Genomic DNA, 21,394 nt, shown 5'->3' with positions numbered 1-21,394 from the left:
TGACCTTACCTAAACCTAACTATCTCCCCAAATACCAATAGGCTGAGGGTTAGGACTTTTTTTAATATACAAATTTTGAGGTAGGAGGACACAGTTCAAAACATTAATATGTATTAACAAAATTAAGATGAATAAAGCAAAAAAAAATCCCCACATAATTGCCTTCTGTATTTACTCTAGTATTTAGCATTTCTGATGTTCTTTTCCCTTTCTGAGGATCTGAATTTCCATCTGATATCATTTCCCTTCAGTCTGAAGAGTTTCCTTTAACATTTCTTATAGGGCGAGTCTGCTTGTGAAAATTTTTCTACTTTTTTACATCTCAGAATGTCTTTATTTTGACTTTATTCATGAAGAATATTTTTACTAGTTATAGGATTTTGTATTTAACAGTGTTTTTGTTTTTAATTTGAATACTTTAAAGATGTTATACTCTTGCTCGTGGCCTCTGTTGTTTCTGATGAGTTAACCATTAAATACATTAATTTAAGCCTGTACATCAGGGAACCTCTTTTCCTGCTGTTTCAAACCTTGTTGCTTATCTTTAGCTTTCAGTAGTTTTACTCTGATGTGTCTTGTCATGATCTTATTCATATTTATCTTGCTTTTATTTGTTGAGCATTTTGAATAGGTACATTTATTAATTTCATCACACATTTAAAAATTCTGGGCATTATGTCTTCAAATAATTTTTCTGCCCCATTTTCTCTTCTTTCTTTTTATCACTACAATATTATATGAATTTTGATATATTCAAAATTGTCAAATTTTGAATTTGACCTTTTGATATTTCCTGTTAAGTCCCTGAGGTCTGTTCATTTTTTTAAAAAAATTTCTCTTCTCTCTGTTCTTCACTAACACTTTCCTTTCTTATCTCCATTTGATTATTAAATTTATCAATAAAGATTTATTCCAGATATTGCAGTTTTTATTCTAGAATTTCCATTTGATTCTTTTTTATAATTTCTGTTTTTTGCTTATCTGCTGTATCTTTGCATTTACTGCAAGTATATTTTTGCTTTATTTTGTTGAGGATGGAAATAGTAGCCACCTTAAAATTTTGTCTACTAGTTGTAAAATTAAAGTTATGTCCGGTTTGTTTCAGTTGATTTTCTTTCCTCCTGAATATGTTCTATTTTCCTGGTTCTTTCAAACGTTGGATAATTTTGTAACTGCATCCCAGACATTATGAATGTAATTTTTGGAGAGTCTGAATTCTGTCATTTTTCTTTGATGACAGTTGATTCTTTTGTTTTATGAGGGAATTATTTTGGTTGGATTTGAACTGAAAAATTTGTTCTGTTCTTTGTGCAACAGCTCTGGAAAAAACCAGTTTGTTTGTTTGTTTGTTTGTTTTAGTGAACTTTTATTATAGAAGAGTTTAATCTTTACAGAAAAATTGCAAAGATAGTACAGGAAGTTCCCAAATATGCCAGCTTCCCCTGTTTTAAACATCTTCCATTATTATACTATATTTGGTATAATTAATGAACCAGTATGGATACATTGTAATTAACTAAAGACCAAACTGCATTCAGATTTTCTTTGTTTTTACCAAATGTCCTTTTTCTCTTGTAGGATCCTATGCAGAATATATTACACCTGGTTGCCATGTCTCCTTAGGCTCCTCTAGGTAGTGACACTTTCTCAGATTCACCTGGTTTTTGATGACCTTGAAAGTTTTGAGGAGTACTGGTAGGGTAGTTTTCAGACTGTTCCTCAATTGGCTTTTGTCTGACTCATCTCTCAAGGTTAGACTGGGGTTACGTGTTTTTGAGAGGAAGACCACAGAGATAAAATGCCATTCTCATCACATCACATCAAGGGGTACGTTGTCAATATGACTTACCACTGTTGTGCTGACCTTGGTCACGTGGCTACGGGAGCGTTCCTCAGGTTCTTCTCTGTGAAGCCTCTCTTGTCCCCTCTTCCCACACCGTGCTCTTTGGAGAGAAGTCAGCATTTGAAGTGCACGTGCAAAGTGTGGAGAGTTTTACTTCATCTCTCTGAGCAGATCTTTCATTTGCTGAGATGCCTTGAGTGTGTTATGTGCCTTCATGGTTCATGGGTCAGCCAGAGATCTGGGGATTCCTTTTTTGATTCTTTCCCTTCTGGGATTTTTCCTGCTCTTCACAGAGGCAAGCTTCTCCAGATTCAGTGTTTTTCTTCTTCAGGCCAGAAAGACTGGTCCTGCCACCCGTGTGCCTGGAGTCCTTCATGCTACCTCCCCCCCCGACTCCCACACTTTACCTGGCTGCAGACTAAAAGCTGTGGAAGTGAGCTTACATGGCTTTGCTTCTGGCGTGTACTCCTGACCGGAACCCTCCGTCTTTGTTTCACTCTTCTGTGCCTTCAGGTGCCTGCTTTTTATATAAAGTCCAGATATTATAGTTATTTTCTACAGGGAGTTGATCTGACATGACATGACATGGTCATCCCAAAGAACATATATAATCAGGCATTAAGTTGTGTGATATAAATAACAAGGTTTAAAAAAATAGTAATAGCTAATATTACCTGAATCTTGTAACAACCCAATAAAGGTTAGATTGTGTATGCAGGGCGCAAGTTCACTTAACCTTGAGCTGGGATCCCCAAAATGCTGTCTAAGTCAAGGGCTTTGTTCTTAACTAGTACTCAGTGGACAGGGGACTGAATTAGTGCAGACCGGTTTGTATGACTGTGTTGGTGATGAAGCAGGACTCAAAGCAACGGCATCATTCGATTTCATTCTCGAAAAGAAATTGCAGAATTCAAAACCTATCTATTCTCTGCTGCAGAAGGATAATTTTGCAATTGTCTCATTCTGATGGTTAGCAAAATCGTCGTTTTCGTGGTGCTATTCCCTAGAGCTTCACTCAAGGAAAACCATTTCATTACCCTAACGTGCAACACTTTGGATGGCAGGCTACAAGATAAGAGGGAAGGGGAAGGTGAACGTGGCCCAAGGATGGGATCTCTGCCAGGTGAGCTTGATCCGTGACTCCAGCCTGGATGGGCTCCCCTGTTACCACAGTTCTCGACTCTGCTTGAAGGGAGTTCCACGTCGCTGTCTGAGGCTGCGTCCTCAAGCAGAGGCCTGTGCTTGACGTCAGTCAAAGGTCGGTCTTCAAGGGCCAGAGAGTATATTCACAGTTGGTTCTTTTAGAGAAATTTGATGCATCTAAGCAAGACCCTTACCTGGATATATTTTTTGTTGTGGTTCTGTATATCTGGTGTACAGGACAGATAACTTTATTAGATGTTGCAGTTAGCTTTCTTCAAACTTTTTCCTCTGGGCTTAGAAGTGACCTGTATGATGACCAGATAGCAAATTCCTGGTGTCCCTTAATTAGTGATTTTGCATTTGTTTTTTCTGTAATAATCAGAATATAATAACGGCTCTCTCTCAAAACAACTGTTCGACTTTCTTAAAATATTACTGATTTCTAAGTGTTGGCCACACTTTCACCCCCTACTTAATTTAACCCTACATTATAGATAATCTTGCTGAACCGTACTTTAATTTTTCTCAGTTTTAAGAAAAAGTCGTTAAAGTTCAAGCTCAAAACAATTACTAATTGGGTAATTCATTTATCTAGGTCTACAAAATACTATATGTGAGTGTATATGTATAAAATATATGTATGTGGATATATACATTTATGTAATATACTGTATGTGTATATATGTATATATACACATGTAACATACACGTGTGTGTGTATATATATACATATATACTCATCTTCTCTTTGTAATTATTTCTCAGACTAATATTAAGATGTCATGGACTAATTTACACACAGACTATATATATCATATAAAGTATATAAATACACACACAAACATAGTTGTTTTGTTAACTTGGTTATACACACTTGTGTATACACACATATATACCTATGTATGAATGCACATGCATGATACTTTGTAGTTAAACTAATTTTTGATGATTTGAAATGTATTAAAATTTTTCGCTAGCAGAGTCCCATCAAAAATGCCCAATATGCTGCAGTCCTTTAACAAATGTTTTAAATTATGAATGCAAGAAATTAGGATTACAATAGATTTTACTTTCTTAATACTGAAGGTTTACCATGTGATTTGTGGGAGGTTAATTTTGCCTTTATAAGTATTTTGAGATTCCTATATGAAAGTTGTTAAGTACATGTTCAGCATAGCTCTTGGGAGCAAATTCTTTAACTTGAGGAATATAGCAGTTGGTCCTAAGAATTAGGTAACTCCATGGACTCACATAGTTCTGAGGATGGTCTGAGGTAGAAGGTTGTGGGAAAGTTGGACTTTAAGGTCAGAGTATAAAGTAAAAGTCTTGTTAAAAGAAAAATTCCCAGTGAAATGTGTTAAGTTGCTCAAGAATTATAAGATGTGCAGCTTGGATATTACAACCCTGGGAGGACATTCAGATACAAAACAGGAGAATTCAGGAAGACACCTGGGCGCTCTGAAATCAGTAGGTTGAACGAAGTAAGAGAATCCAGTAGATGAAGCTAAGAAAGTGTGTCTAGGGGGGAAACCAGGAGGGCCTAGTGGCAGATGGCAAGAGAAAACAGTTTTATTAGAACAAGAGCCTTACTGAATGTCTCTGAGTGGTGAACTATGAGAACAGAAAAGCGACCATTGGATTGGAAATGTGGAGGTCATACCAAGAGCATTCTTCAAGGGTGGGTTCACAAAACAGCACAAAGTAAAGAAATGGAGAGCGGGACTATAAGAAATTCACAATAGGTTTTTCTGTGCAGAGAAGTGGAGGGGAACGCGAGTGACAAGGTTTGTCTGTTTAGGGTAGGAGATTAGTACTGGAGTGATATTTCCCAAAGATCAGGAAGAGATTACCTCACCAAGGGACAGTCAGAGATCAGTGGGTTACTTTTGGCTGCCGCAGTTATCAGGGTGTGCTCCTGGCACTTACGGGGCTGCAGCTGGGCATGAACATCCTGTAGAGCTTGGGCGTTCTCTCCTGAGGAGGGAGTGTCTTGTCTTGCCTGAAAAGTATTGAGTCCATTTATATGATGATGGCAATGGTCTGTCTTGGGCTCTGTTTTTATTTGATTCTCTCAGCAAAAATGTCTAGGCTCACATGATGTTCTGGGCCATCTAAAACCACTTCTTCACCAAGCCTTTGATAAGTCCTGGATTCCTCTTTCGTTGGCTGAGCTTAGATCACCTCTATTCCAGGGCATCAGTCACTGCAACTAAGGGAACAGCAGGCACTGGCTGGCGTCTGCCCATCCTTGAGCCAGTCGCTGTGACAAAGAGGATGAGGTTGTGCTGATTAAAGAGAGTCCACACCTGGAGTTGGGGGAAGGGTGACTCACCCCACCTCAATCCCGTGACTGCTCTCAGGACAGGAGCAGAACAGCTGCTTTCAAGGAGTCACAGTCCTACAAGAACCATAATCGTTGATGAAACTACTGTGGTTATAACTAAAAAAAGTGCACCCCAGTCAGAGAGGACAAAAAGAGTAGCCTTGAGAGAAGATAAGTGCCCATCAACCTGTGACTCCTTCCCTCTCCCCTTCCGGTTACTTCCTTATCCTCTGGATCTTCTCAGCCCTGGTCCAAGATAACACCAAAAAGAAACCTGAGTGTGTCACATCATCTTTTTCTCAGAAATATAGTATGAGTTTATTGATAATACACATTATAGATAATGTTTAGTGATATGGTGTTTGTTTCTGATGCTTTAATAGGTGTTATTAAAGCAATTGTTCCCAAACTTTTAATTAATAATTAAATCTCAGCAAATGCAGATAAGCTAAATTCTTTATCATGTCTCTGTTCCTGGAGGTTTTCTGTCCATCGTGAAGAGGAGCAGAAACCAGAAAAATGGGCTACTTAATTTGGCTTCCACTCACATCGCATTTCATCCGTCTTAGTTCTGATACTAACGATGGAAGCTGCCTTAGTGACAGCTACCTCCCCTAAGTGACAACAATTAGGGAACTGTTTTTGGAGTACAAACTTACCTCGAACTAAGAGTACAAAGTCTGTACTAAAGGTTCTTTCAAAAAACTTTCCTAATACATCCATAATCTCAACAAATCTTTTGTAACAGGCACATTTCTCACGTGGGTCAGAAAAAGATGGAGACCCACTGCAAATTACGCTGCTGCCATTAAGCACTAGCCGTTTTCCAGAGTGGCATTTGGTTATTCATCAGGTCACTTTAGGATGTTTATTCTTCTCCACAAGAATATTTTAGTTGGCCAAATAACCTGTATTTGATCATTCTTTTCATCATAAATTCATACTATGTTTCTGACTTGTTGCTCAAAAATATTCATTTATGAAGTATTGATATGATTTATACAAATTGAACTTAAACTCACAAACTTTAGTTTTCTATTTATAAGGGGAAAAAAAGGCTTTTAGATAGTAATGATTTGATTAGTGGTACAGAGTTATCTAGTATGTTTTTTGCAAATATTTTTCTTTTATTTTTCTTTGTTTCTTGTCCTTAAGGTGGTATTACCATGATTTGAACCCCTGGAAGAAAATCAGCAACTTTAGATTCCTGGGATAGTAATTCCTTTTTTCAAGTAGCTTTTGTATAGTTTTCGGCTGCTTCTTCCATATTTCCCCCATTGGTGTTTTGCTTTAAAAAAAAAAATCTATTCACAAGACCAGAAAATCAAATTTAGAACTGGGACCGTACCTTTTGTCCCTCACAGCCCCTCACTTGTCACTGTGTCTTATCTGATGAATTGCTGGTCTTATGGTCTCTGATCTGAGGATGCTGTGAGTGTACCTCAAGGGCTTCCAGTACATTTTTATTTCTCCTTCGCTTTCAACAGTGTCACATGACATCCACTTAAAAGTATATCAAAAGTACCTTTTCCTCTAATTGTTTATTTTTTTTTCCTTCAGTTGTTTTCATTTGAAACTCTTTTGTCACTTCCAGTCCTTACTCTTTCTAAATATTTTCTGTGCTTTTTGTCAGGTTTTTGCTCTTGTGGTGGCATCTGTGGCACCTCCTCTTACTTTGGTGTCATTTTAACTCCTTGTGTCTTATAATTATGGTTCATTATTCTTTGATTTTAGCTCTTCAGTGGAGTTTTTATTTTTTAAATCTCATTTTCTACTGCTAACCTGTATAGAGGCTTTCTGAATTATGTTATAAAGACGTTTTGCTGGGTTTTTTTTTTTTTTGTATTTTTTATCATAAGGAAAAGAAATGTGGACTTTTCTTCTGAAATGATTGTAGGCAGCCTGTTATTTAGAGTTGGGTTTAGAGGAAGATTGAACTGAATTTGAATTGTGATTCTATTACAAAGTAGCTGATGTCCTTAGAAAAGTGGTTACAATTCTCTCAGCCTTCATTTATTATTCTATTAAATACAGAAAATGATACTGACCTTACCAGATCATCAAGAAGCTTAAAAAATAGCCTATGTAAGGTACAACTTCTACCACATAACATAGTGAGTGCTTGACTGTTATTGGCATGGTAATTATTGTTTTTTATAATTATTATTCGATGGGCCATCTCACATTTCAGTTGAGAACCAGAAGGTGATACTGCTGCATCTAAAGGAGGGACAGCAGAAAATGAACTATTCTGCCTGGCCTTGAGGAGTTTATAGTTGTTTAAAGAAAATGTAAAATATATACCACCAACATCTAAGACATATGCAAACATCTATTATTTTTGAGGGTAACTATTTGATAGTTGGAAATACTATCCCAGAACATCCTGTGTGGTTTATTTCTGTTTTGGAGACTAGGGAACTGAGCATTAAAGAGCTAAGGTTACTGTGTTTACCCCAGTCTACTAAGCTGATGAGGCACCTACAGGAATTGCTGAATAGGTCTTTGGACTTTGGAGAATGTACTTGTCACCTCTGCTATACTGCTTCTACGAGAAAACGTGGCAAGTATGGCAAGATGTACGTAGTAAAAACCGCTGGAGCCCTGCAGAGGTGAGCACAGTCTTGACGGGGCTGATAGTAAGGGGCTCCTTGAAGGAGGAGATGGATCATGGAGGTGAACAGGCTTTCAACAGGCAGAGGTGAGAGGGAGTGATATGCATAGAGGCAAGAGATGGGTGCAGGAGTTTTCTGTGATTTGCTTTTTGGAGGATTTAGGTAAGCAGTGTATCTGCACAGACTAATGGAGAAAATGCTAGGACATAGGTTTGCATCAGATGAGAGTGATCCGGAGTTTTTCTCCCCAGTGGACAGTGTGAGACTTTAAAAGACTTGAGGGCTATGAGATGCTCAGAGCTGTGGATCAGTAAGGTTTACTTTGCAGAATGGTGTAGGACATTTCGGAAGCGAAGGCAGTACATCAGGACTCCAATCGGGAGGCTCTTGCAAGAGTCTAGACATGATTTAATGAGAGTAGTGACAGAAGGAATGGAAAGGAAAGGACAGACGTGAGAAATACTGAAGAGGTGGCATGGCTTTTGGCAGTGAGAAGAAGGCATATAAAATGATTGTAAGGTGCCAGCCTGGGCCTTGAGGGGGATAGTGGTTCCAAAAAAGAGAAATAATATCACTAGTTTCAAAAGAAAGGGCAAATGTGCATCTCCGTAAGACTCAGCAGAGCCTTTTGGCTGGGGCCACCAATGCCTTAGACACAGCCCTGGTGCGTCATCACTCTAGTCTATAAGTGGCTTGAATTTTTTCCATTGCTGCACCATGAGTGCTAACACAATGCCTTTGATTTTTTATTAAGAGGGGGCACCGTGGAGACGGTGTGAGTTTGTACAGGCTGTCAGAGCTGAATCTCTTCGATAAACTCATGGGAATCTTACAATTCCAATCAAGCAAGTGTTCTGCTTGAGTCCCTCTGTTTCCCAGGATGGATGTCAAAGGGAGCGTGAAATTTTGTTTGCGGGTCACTGACTAATTATGAAAGGGAAATCCCAGGGAAACTCCATTTTTTTTTCAAATGTTGCTGCATAGTTTCATAAGCAAAAGAAAATGTATGCTGTTCATTGAAGGGTGGCTGAGGGGTAAATCAATTCAGAAATGTTACAATTGCCATTTAAGGGCTTTAAATAATGCTCACTGTTTTGTTTTGTTTTGTTTTGTTTTGTTTTTGTCCTCCTCTCCAATTTTCTTGGCCAGTGTTTGTCAGGTTCAACTCCAGCCATGGTTTCCCAGTGGAGGTCGATTCTGACACCAGCATCTTCCAGCTCAAGGAGGCGGTTGCTAAGCGACAGGGGGTTCCAGCTGACCAGTTGCGTGTAATTTTCGCAGGGAAGGAGCTGCGGAATGACTTGACAGTGCAGGTGAGTCTCCCTTGGTGGACGTTCCTGGGATGCAGCCAGCCCCATTGCTTATGCCGCTTCTGCTGCCAAGCTGACATTCATGCCCGAGATCTAATAGAATAAATAGTGCCTGGGGATTCCTTGAACTTTACTCCACACTGCTTCATTAATTCTGACCTTCTTAATTATGCATTAAAACAGCGAGCAGGAAGGATTGGAAGAACAACTGTGAGTGAGAGAGAGAAAGAGAGAGAGAGCACACAAACAGGGCTTAGTGAATAAATGTTTACTGACTACAGGAGCAGCAAGGCACAATTCCTGTGTCTGTTCAATTTCTCCCTTACTTATTCCATTTGAATCTTAATGAAGACGAATTCGAATAAATTGTTCCAGATCAGGCTGCTCAGTCCCGGTGCTGTGAGGTATCTGTAACCCAATTGTGACCCCTGGAGGATGGCCGTGGGGCTGCCGCTGTGGCTCGCCGGGGGAGGCGCAGGGCTCCGGGCTGTTCTCCAGTGGCACTGAGAGCTGGCTGCCTGCCCCTTCAGAACGGTGGTGCTGGAGCTGGTGCTGAAGGAAGACTGAAGTACAGCCAAAGTCCACCTTTTTAATTTCTCCAGACCTCAGTAACTTTTTCCCTACCTCTCTAGGGAAAAAGTTGAAATGTCAGGGAGGGAGCGGTGCCTGTCTTCTCTCCTGGCCCTAATACTTTCTGGGCACCCCACAGCTTCTAACCGAATTAAGGCCCGCATCCTTTTCACTTGGGTATTTCATTCACAACAGTGATTTCTGTAGGAAAAAGGGAGAACTGGGTAGGGGACGGGTGAGCAGTGCCTTCACCTGGAAGTGGAAACCTGTGATTTGTTGGGGAAGTCAGCAAATACAATTCAATAGAGACCGTAGTCATTCTTTGAGAAAGCACGAGAGACCAGTTGCTTTCTGTGGCTGGTCAGGTGATGCTGAAGAACCTGGCAGACGTGTTCCCTCCGTTCTTAACTGGCACAGATTAATTGCAGTCATGTTTACATCTGTGTGGGGGTCGCTGCTGTGCTGGGGAAGTGGGGCTGCTCTGTCTCTAAGAGAGTCCTTTCTTTATTGACATCCTGTCACTGTCTCTTCTTGGTGATGATGTGTGCCGCTTTGTGAAGGTTGGGCGTAGAGCTGGGTGCGCAAAAGAAGCTACAGAAATGCAAACTGCTCCCTCCCTCGCCAGCTCCTCTCCTGTGACGGCAGGAGGCATGTGCTCACTGTGCACAAACTGCTGTGCTTTGCTCTTAGGCAGTTTGTTTTTACAAGGGAAGTGCCTGTGCTAAAAAGTGTTTTGATATTTTTTTTTATTTCAGTCAACTAAAAAGCTTTTTACTGTACTTGCCAACCTCTAAATCCAAGGATGTTTCCTTCATAAATTATTTTAAAATAGCTCCTTGAACCAAAATATTTTATGTTACCAGAAGTTTTGAAGTTGCACGTTCTAAAGTTTCTCACCTTTACCATTGGAGCTGATAGGTTAGACTAATTGCTAAGACAATTGATTTTTACAAATATATATAAAATAGGAATCTATATGTCTATATTTTGAGAGGGTCTTTACTTGGACAAACACTTCTGAAACACTTCCAATGTATGTTCTGGGCTTTTCAGGGGACCCCAAAAAAGGCAAAACTCATCTTTGCTTTTGTAGAGCTGCTGTTTACTTAGGGACTCTAAAATGAACAGAAATATTAAGTTGAACCATATGGCATAGATTAAAACTATCAGCAGTTTCATGTGGCTAATAGCCGTAACATAAGGATGTGAAACATGATAACTACCGTGTGAAACCTGAAATATAAGTATCATGAAGTTTTAAAGGTGGAGAAAACACATCTGAGTGGAAGTCACCAAGGAAGACCTCATGGGTGAATGGAAACTCCAGGCTCCGGAGATGGAGAATGAACATGGAGTGCGCTCGGGAACAGGCGTAGGTTCCTGTTCTTGTAGGACCTGGAGGAGATGCTGAAGGGGGCATCAGAAGGGAGTTGGGAGCTGTATGTTGCAGAGACGTGATGTGGCATGGATGTTTCATGCGTGGAGAGCTAGAGTGAAATCGGGTGTCCTGGAGAGAAGTGGGAGTCTGGAGATCCGGCTTGATTGTGGGCGGCATGAGGAGTTTTATACATGACGAGAGTTAATGCCAGTGGGAGATGTCTGGCAAGCAGCTAAACTTGGGTGTGGAGCTTTGGGCTTGCTTTATATCTGAGGACTATCCACACGGAGGTGAATATTTTGGTTACTGGAGCAGATTCAGTTGCCAAGGGGCAGAGGACAGAGGCACGACCAATTCCTTAGGCAGCAGGGGAGGAGCCACTGAAAGAGGCATCCCCATCTAACTGACACTTTTGGAGATAATTTGGTAAGGAAATTACTGGCAAAGAAGTACATGTGTTGTGAAAAGATGGAGGAGGATGAGGCAGTAAAGAGCCTTTGGACCCAGCGATGGTGATTAGGGACCTTCAGGAATCCAGGCCACGTGGCAGGGTTCAGCATGAGTCATGGGGATGTGTTGCAAGCACAGCTCAGCTGGTCCCTGAGAGGAAGGAGAGACACAGGGAGTTCCTGGAGGAGCAGCAGGTCCTGCACTGTGTTGTCCATCTCCTGGCCCTTGACTGTGTGACTTTCACGCAGTTGTAGTCAGTGTGCAAATGCAGTTTTCTGTTCTGCATTTTTTCACTTAACATTGTATCATGGGCATTTTCCATATTGTGTAATCTTGATTTCTAAGTGTCTGGATGATACTCTATAATAGGATGTTTATGTCATAATATAAGTATTTAGGGAATATCTAGTTTTTAATATTACAAATCAAGGCAAAATAATTTGTAAATGCATCTTATATACTTGGAGAATATGGCTTCTTTGTGTTTCAGTTTGCTCATTTGTAAAATGGGAATAAAAATAATATGTATCTCATTGGGATTTTGTGAGGCCTAAGTTAATTTATGTAAAATCAGTGAAACAGAGTACGGCACGTAGTGAACATTATATAAATGTTAGCATTTATTAGCACCATCATCGTCATGATTGTCATCATTATTAAGCTGTTACTACAGGGTCTAAGCGATCACCTTAAATGACACAAGAAAGTTTTTCCTCATGAATTTTGATGAATAGGTCTGCAGTAATCTAAGCAGTTAAGGCAATGACAATAGGATGCATATTTTTCTGGGGCAGTAAAATATGTGTCTGTAATATTTATACATTTTAACTCAAAAGCACTCAGTGGAGTTTATAAATAAATGTTTGACCCTCACGTTTACAGGTTTTACTTAAGAATAATAGAATTCGTATTTAACAAACTTAAAAAGACTTTACATTTCCTTCAATAGTTAGTTAAAATAGACACTATGGCTGTACTGTTCAGCAAAGATTCATCATGGTATTATTTCTTTTAAAATTTATTTTTTTATAAAATGGATATCTGTCTACACTGTATTGTTTAGAAGCACATTGGAAAGTCTTATACAATTTTTCCTACTTCATAAAGAATGTTTCTGTGCATGTTTTTGTTATTTTCCTTACACCTACAGGAATGCAATAGAAAATATTAGTGTTTGACGTATTTTTCACAGTGGATTGATATCTCTTCCTTGTAAAGAGTGTTTGTCAGCTCTTACAACAGAGTATTCAGGGCCCATTCAAATGATGGATCACCTTTTTTTCTATCCTCCACATATAACACACTGCACATCAAGAATCCCTGAAATCACCTATACATAATTGTTAGTTTATTTTTCAGATGTATACAAGGAAAATAAGGTTCTAATCTAATCTTGTACATATCAGAACTGATGAACTTTGCAATTAGTTTAACTGTTCAAATTACAGGGACTTGAGAATTTATATCAGATTTTGTTTGAGCAGAATTCACTATATTCATGAGCTGTATTATTTTTAATATTATTAATATCAGTATAGGTTTATTAGCCAATGTATTAGTCAGAGTCCTCCAGAGAAACAGAACCAGTAGGGTATACATATGATAGATAGATAGGTAGATAGTGAAGAATTGGGTCACACAATTACGGAGGCAGACAAGTCCCAAGATCTGTAGTCACCAAGCTTAGTTCCAGTCTGAGTCTAAAGGCCTGAAAACCAGAAGAGGTGATGGTGTAGTTTCAGTATGAAGGCTGGTAGGCTCCAGACCCAGGAAGAGTTGATGTTTCAGTTAGAGTTCAAAGGCTGCAAAAACAAACAAACAAAGAGTGTCCCACCTAGATGGTCATTGGGCAGGAGGAATTTCCTCCTCCTCATGGCCTTTAACTTACTGGATGGGGCCTACGCATATTGGGAAGAGCCATCTGATTTACTCAGTCTACTGATTCCAATGTTAATATCATCCGAACACACCCTCTCAGACACATCTAGACTAACAACTGACCAAATGTCTGGGCACCCCATGGCCCAGTCAAGTTGACACATAAAATTAGCCATCATAGTCAGGATCCGAGAAACCTCATTATATTTAGTTAGTGTTAAAGGGAAGTTGCTTTATTTTATTTTTTTGGTAATAATTAGTTAGAATTAAAAAGTAGGAAATAAAATAGGACTGTTTGTTTGACATAGAAATGTTTGCTTTATGCAAGGATTCATCCAGATGGATGGTTATAAATTCCTTTAAATAAATATTCAATTTTATGGTGTTTAAAATGTATATACACAGTTGGAGATAATCATTTCATGAAATAGGTCATTTTTGCAATAATTATTAAGGGGCATCAGTTTATTAACCCCCATTCTTCTAAGCTGTATGGGGTAGCAAGATCTGAGTTTGGAACACAAGAAACATTTAGACTTTAAGAGCTTAGGTTATAAATATTAAAGAAAAATAAATGACCCTAGAAAAGCCAAATTATTTAATTGCCTGTTTTTAGTGATTATATATATATGTATTTCAAAAATTTTTAGTAGTGAAAACCAGCTTTCATTAACAAAGTAAACTATGTTCAAAAGCTAACAAATTCAAATTTTGGAAATCTGTAAGAATATTTAACAGTTATTTCAAAAACTATTATAGATTGTTTTGCTCATATCTCTAATTAACCTGCCAAATTTTGAAACTTTAAAAACTGTGCAAGGATATTATGAATACCTTATATGTTCTTTGAACTACTTCTAACCTAAATAAGTAAGTTAAACCTTATTGTTAAACTAAGTATTTGAAAGTTGATGTTTTCTTAATGTCCTTTAATTTTTTTCACCATTATCATTTCCATTTCAATATACTTTACAGTATAAGCACAAAATATATAATGAGTAGTTGCTGTTGAGATAAAGAAAGTGAACCATGCATATGTGCTACTTAATGTTTCCACTAACAAATGCAAAATGAACACCTTGCTTTGCTGCAGAGAAGGTGGAATGGCAGGAGTGGTGTATGCACTTGTTGGAGTTCTCCCATCTGTTTTCACTTTCTTACTTTTTTTTCATAATGCTCATAGATAATGTGACCACGATAACTTATCATATGAAATGAGACACTTTTAAGAATTAAAGAAGGCTCTGATAATAATTATTCCAGGACAAGAGTTGTATTCTGGCAGTGTCCTGGGAAGACAAATGGTCACCCAGGCATTGGGCTGTATTTCTCACAAATAAGAGTTTCTATTTATTTTAGAAAGAGGTTTTTGGTGCCTTCCCCCAAGCACTGTGGGAAATGATGGATTAAGACCATAATCTTATTATGAAAAAATTGATAATAAAAAGTGATTTTATCTTTTCAGTTGGTAAAGTATGTTTTTAAGATTATAATCTAATTGATATCACAACATTTTAAAGTTTCATGGAATTAACAGTTTCTGGAGAATATGTCCACAGGCCAGTTTGAGAAAGCACTGTCTGAGTGTAAGTATTTTCTTCATGCATTAATATGTTCTATTTGTTATTGGCAAGATTTTAATAGCTTTATAAAAGTAAATAAAAATAGAAAAAAAATACAGATTTCAAAAAAATGGGTGCTGTGGTACAGATTTTATTTCTGGAAAGATGGACTAGACAGACTTTTACCTATTCCTCCTGGTAAAATTCTGGGCATTACATATAATACAAACATGTGAAGGTTCTGAAAAATGGAAAGAAAAGTGCAAACTAGCTAGAGACCTCAGGACCCAAGGAACAATACAGGTGTTAAGTTCCTTTGTTTTGTTTTGTTTGTTTTGTTTTGTTTTGTATTTGACCAAATATACCCAGGACTTGGAGATGATGAAACTGGTACCTAGAAATGCCAACATGTATAGAAAAAAAAGAGCCCCCCACCCCTGCAAAGTCTGTTTTCCATCCAAAGGAACAGGGGCAGAGTAGCCTGAAAATACAGGAAACTTTTGGACAATAACTATGCTTCTCCAGCTAAACACCACAGAAAAACTGTGGCCCCACCCTCACTCCCACCAGCAGTAAGGAAGGCAAAGTGGAGATCCTACATTACCTCCCTTGTGAGACTGTAAAGATGTGCATCACACACCTGCTGGGGTGCTGTCAGAGAAGATCATAGGGAGCCAGGACTTACACCTTCATCTGGCAGCAGTAGGGTCCCCCTCCTGGTCCCTTCTGGGGTGGTAACAGAAGAGCCCCAGTGGAGAGTCAGGACTTCCAGCACTGTCAAACAGCAACAAGGCCACTCCTACCACAGTGACAATGGAGAATGTGTGTGGGGCTAGGACATCTCTCCACATAGCAATAAGGAAGAGTCCCAGTTTCATGTCAGGTGTCAGCAGATACCAAGTGGAGAACTGGGACTTCTATTTCCACCGGCAGTAATGAGGTGATGCCCCCCTTTTCCAGCTGGAGGAGTATCATAAAAAGTCAGCTAAGACGGAACGTTTAAGATCCAGAGTTTCATAACATAATGAGAAAATGGCCAGGTATCAAAGAAAACCCACCAAGAACCAGAAATCTCTCAAACTGAATGAAAAGACAATCAGTAGTTGGTAATACTAAGGTGACGGAGGTTTTAGTATAATCTGACAGATTTTTTAAGCAGCCATGATAAAATTCTTCAATGAATAATTATAAGCATGCTTGAAATAAATGAAAAAAATAAGTCTGAGAAAAGAAATAGAAGATATAAAGAAGAATCAAATGGAAATTATAGAACTGAAAAATACAGTAAAAAAAAAGCTCACTGAATGAGCTCAACAGCAGAATGGAGGGGACAGAGGAAAAAGTTAGTGAACTGGAAGGTAGAACAACAGAAATTGCACAATCTGAACAGAGAAAAAAATAAGCCAGAAAAAAATGCCTCAGAAATCTATGGATCTATAAAATCACGTTTAAAATTTGTGTCACCAGTGTCCTGAACAATGAGGATAAAAGAAGTCAGGACTAAAAAAGTGCTTAAAGAAATAATGGCTGAAAACTTGCCAAAATTTGCAAGAGATATAAACTTACAGATTCATGAAGCCGAGAGAATCCAAAATTGGGTATATTCAAAGAAATCCACACATCATAACTAAACTGAAAACTGGATACAAGGAAAAAGCCTTGAAAGCAGCTAGAGACAATGTATAACTTACCTATAATGGAAAAAACAATTTTAATGACAGTGGATTTCCCATGAGCAACTATGAAGGTCAGAAGAAAGTGGCACAATATTTTTCAAGTGCTGGGGGAGCAGGGCAGGAAACTGTCAGTTCAGAAACCTGTACCCAGCAAAAATATCTTCCAGGAATGAAGGAGAAGTCAACATAGTTTCAGAAGAAGGAGCAGTAATAGAAATTGTCATCAGTAAAACTACCCTAAAAGAATAAATCAAGGAAGGAAGTTCTTAATAAGAAAGGAAATAATAAAAGAAGGAAATTCGGAACATCAGGAAAGAAGGAAGAAAGAACACAGTCAGCAAAAGTATGGTTAAGTACGATTGACTTTCCTTCCCCTCTTCAGTGTTGGAAATTATGTTTGACGATTATGGAAAAAACGTAACAATGTCTCATGTAGTTCTAAATGTATACAGAGGAACTATCTAAGATAAAGATCAATAGAGAGGTAAAGGGATATAAAAGGAGTAAGGTTTCTATGCTTTACTTGAACCTGTAAAACAAAAACTGCAGTAGAGTGTGGCAAGTCACAAATGTATAAGGTGATACCTAGAGCAACCACTGAGATAGGTAACAGGCTGAAATATAAAATAGTGACAACACTAAATGCTGGGGAGGATGTGGAGAAACTGGGTCACTAATATATTGCTAGTGGGAATATATAACTGCATAGCCACTCTGGAGAATATGATGGTTTCTTAAAAAACTATACTTGCATTTACCATACAACTCAGAAATCATACTCTTGGTGACTTATCCTAGAGGAATGAAGACTTATGGTCACACAAAAGCTAATGCATGACTGTTTATAGCAGCTTCATTCGTATTAGCCAAAAACAGGAAACAATCTTAATGTCCTTCAACACGTGAATGAGTGCACAAACTATGGTCCATCCATGCCATTCTCACTGATTGAAAAAAAAAAACTATTAATACACACAACATTTTGGATTAATCTCAAGGGAATTATACTGAGTGGGAAAAAAAGGCAATACCAAAAGGCTGCATTCCAAATGATCCCATTAATATAACATTTTTGACATGACAAAATTATAGAAATGTTGGAGAGATCAGTGGTTACCAGGGGTTAAGGAGGGTGTGGCGGGAGCAGGAGAGAAGAATGTGTGGCAGTAAAAGGGCAACAGGAGGTGATGGATGTTCTGTATCTTGACTCTACCAGATGGATATGATGATGGATGTTCTGTATCTTGACTTGCGGTGATGGATGTTCTGTAGCTTGACTATACCAAAGCTGAGACTGTGATTGTGATGATATGCTATATTTTGGTAAGATGTTTTTATGGGGGAAACTTAGAAAAGAGTTCCTGGGACATCTGTGTATTATTTCTGACAACTACATGTGAATCTGCAAGTATCGCAAGATTAAGTTTAATTTAAAAAGCACATGGGAAAAACCCTTATGTTTATAAGTTCTGCCCTCTTTCACAGAGGGGTAGAATCTATCTTTTCTTATAGAAGATAAACAAGCTTGTTATTTGCATCCATTTTAAAGAAACAGTATTTATTGGTATGTGATTTTCATTATAAGAAATTAGAAAATAATTTAACCGATTCTCGTAGATGAAGATTAATTCACACTAAGAGTCAAAAGGTCCATAAAACTTCTAGAAGTATTAAAGCATCTTTTGTGAATTCTAAAACGGACTCTTTAACACCTCATAGGTCAAAATAGACATGATTGTTACATATTTTCAAAGCCTTTGTTAAATATTTCTAATAAACAAAAACAGTTGATAAAAATTTTATCCTCTTAGTTGTAAATGTTTTCCAAATTGGTTTGAGAGTCGTGCACTGTAGTTTTAGGCAATAAGAGAACACCTCATGTAACCGTTGTGGTTGTAATGGTTAGAGAAAGCATCCCCTTAAATACTGCTCCCTGTTTATTGGTACCATACATTTATGTACTATAAGAAATTTGGGGATGGAATGGTTTTATGTATAAACTAAATTTATTTAAATTATTTTTATTTTCTCTCTTGAATATAACAGAAGAAGCTAGATTAGAACATAGAATGCAGTTAGTTCCACCATGATTTTTTGTTTATATATAAAATAATTCTGCAAATGGCAGTGTAAATGGCCAATATGTTTCACTTAAAATTCTTTTTTTTCTCTGACTGTAAGACAAAATGAAGGTAGACTAGATACCATTATACTGAGAACAATCATATAATGTTTTCATTGTATGTAAGAGTCCAGTTGTATAAATGATGTCCTCAGACACTTAAGGAATAATACAAGAATTTTTCCCAAAGGATTGAGTTGCTAATGGAACTGACTGCTGGCCTCATTCATTTAGGTAAAATGTAGATATCCACTCGAGTTCCGCCAAAGAGCTGGTACATTACTGTAGCAACTAGTGAGAACTGCAAAGTGTCAGAGTCTAGAATCAAAGGTTGATAATCTGTACAGAGCAAGTGCTCGTTTCAGGAAGACCCTTGTTTCATCTATTTGTCCGGTTGTTTATATGTGTCAGAAAGAATCTCTGAATTACTTACCTTTTTGCGTAATTCAGAACACTCAGAAATGTTATTTTTCTGTTGAAAGGAAGTCTTGACATTTGTGTGCCCCTGCAGACTTATGAATCATCTTTGAGGATTGCCCTGGATAAATGCAGACTTGAAGAGAAAAAAAATTGAGATTCTTTTAGCTTATAAGAGGCTGAAGATATACAGTCTGTGGATTTACTTAACAAGCTCACGTCTCACAGATGATTCCATTGCCCTTATTGTGCTCAAACTGCAAGGTAGAAAGTCTGTGAGGGACTGAAACTCGGGAGCAAACCGATCCCCCGGATCTCAACCTAGTATGCATTTTATTAGAGTATAAAAAGCAAGGCCTGTCTCATTGGAAACCTGACAAATGAAAGAGGAGCGATTACACACTGTGAAATGTTATTACTATTCACTGAAGTCCTCATTTCAAATATTCTGTTCTGCTTTCTCTGTTATTGGAAGATCTTATTTAATATAATCATCATCCTTTACAGAATAATTTAAGACTCAAGAATGTGTCTATACCATTTACCCTGAAGCTTCTACAGCACAAGATTGTCCACCCAAATTCTACCTTTTCCTTCTTCCCTCTTACCAAGCCTGAGAGTATTGCCATAGAACAATGAAAAGCCTTATGTGAAAAAAACTCTTTAAAGCTTATATTCCAAACTCACTTATGACTGATCAATACGAATCTGTGTTCTCCTTCATTTTCTGTTTATAGGTGGGCTTGAGTCATAGCTTAAGTTAATGAATAGATTAACATCAGTAAATATTTACTCTGCTATCTTTTATTTTTTTAGATATGAGTTAGATAGAAGATAAATTTAAATGTGTAAAAAATAAATTGTTTTAGTTGTAACTTCAGGGATGCTCATAACATAAAGAAAACAAAATTAAACAGGATAGAGAGTTATACTTTATTCCTTCAACTAAGTTGAATGTTGATAAGCATACAATTGTAAACCATTTAACAGCAGAATCTTAATTAATTAAGTTAACTTTGGATAAGTGAGTGTTGTCACTGTAACCTTTCTAAGGCACTGAAGGATGTAATAAAGAGCGTTTTCTGGCCATGCATTTAAACCGAGGACATACAAACTCACTTAATGGCAGCAAGACCTCAAGTATTCCCATTTGTGATGCAAGCTCATAATTTATAAACTTAGTGTCAGTAGAGTGCTCTAGTTTCAATTACTTGAGAATCTAAAAAAAGTATTTGTTTTGGCCTTTTGTTCATATGTATCTTCACACAGACTAGCACACATTCATTTAGGCAATGAAAGTTACAAATTTTGTGAGTGCATTTGTGCAGACTACATTTCATTGAAGGTTTTAGTTTGTCACTGGATTTTATTTTGCCATTAAATGTTTTCTCTCCTATTGTTGAGCCTGGTCTATTTGCATTCAGAGGTGCCACTCTTGTAAGATTTAATGTGTAGACTAATTATGGCACAGAGCTCTGCTTTTTAAATTGATGAAACATTTGACATTAGAGGGAGAAGTGAGGGATGTGAGAACCCACTGATGTTTATGTTTTGCAGTACATCACAAACTTTATTTCAAATGTGTGGGCTTTTGAAAGCTCAATACAGGTTTTGCCAAGGATATTTTCTGTTCGTTTTATATCCTTAAGTATTTCAAAGTGAATTGAATCTGTGTGTTTGCATTCCATTTATGCATAATTCATCAAACATTGTTCTGAAAGGAGAGAAAATAGAAACAAAAACTTACCTAAGATATTTCTAGTGTTACTTAAAACTTGGAAACTAAGAACTTTGGAACCTGTAAAAGTAGATAACACCTGCTTCCTCAGTTTGCCTGTTCTGCCCCCAGTCAGTTCTTCTCATTTTCAGCAACATTAAAATGCATGCTGTTTTATAGAAGCCTAAATGACTTATATACATATATATCTTATGTCTATCTTATTTTATATATATATATTAGTCCAGGAAAATTTTATGATGCCATCTCCAACATACACTTCTTTGCCATATATAATGGAGGAATTAAAACTTCAAAGAATGTCATTTACTAGGTGACATCATTCAGTGAGAATTCTACTCATCTTTCCAATGCGTGGTTATAATGAAG

The 21,394-nt window shown here is 37.7% G+C and overlaps 1 protein-coding gene across 7 annotated transcripts in view; it reads left to right on the top strand.

Annotated features, from left to right (window-relative positions):
- The window catches only part of PRKN (parkin RBR E3 ubiquitin protein ligase), a 1,163,789-nt gene that overhangs the window by 214,317 nt on the left and 928,078 nt on the right, over positions 1–21,394 (top strand). For all 7 annotated transcript variants that reach the window (XM_032485307.1, XM_032485308.1, XM_032485306.1 and 4 more), the window contains exon 2: positions 9,074–9,237. In XM_032485307.1, the coding sequence (XP_032341198.1) occupies positions 9,074–9,237 (164 nt within the window). The remainder of the gene's footprint in view (positions 1–9,073; positions 9,238–21,394) is intronic.

The sequence above is a fragment of the Camelus ferus genome, chromosome 8 (genome assembly GCF_009834535.1).
Source record: "Camelus ferus isolate YT-003-E chromosome 8, BCGSAC_Cfer_1.0, whole genome shotgun sequence".
Lineage (NCBI taxonomy): Eukaryota > Metazoa > Chordata > Mammalia > Artiodactyla > Camelidae > Camelus > Camelus ferus.
The sequence above is the reverse complement of the archived record's forward strand: the minus strand, read 5'-3'. Positions and strand labels throughout refer to the sequence as shown.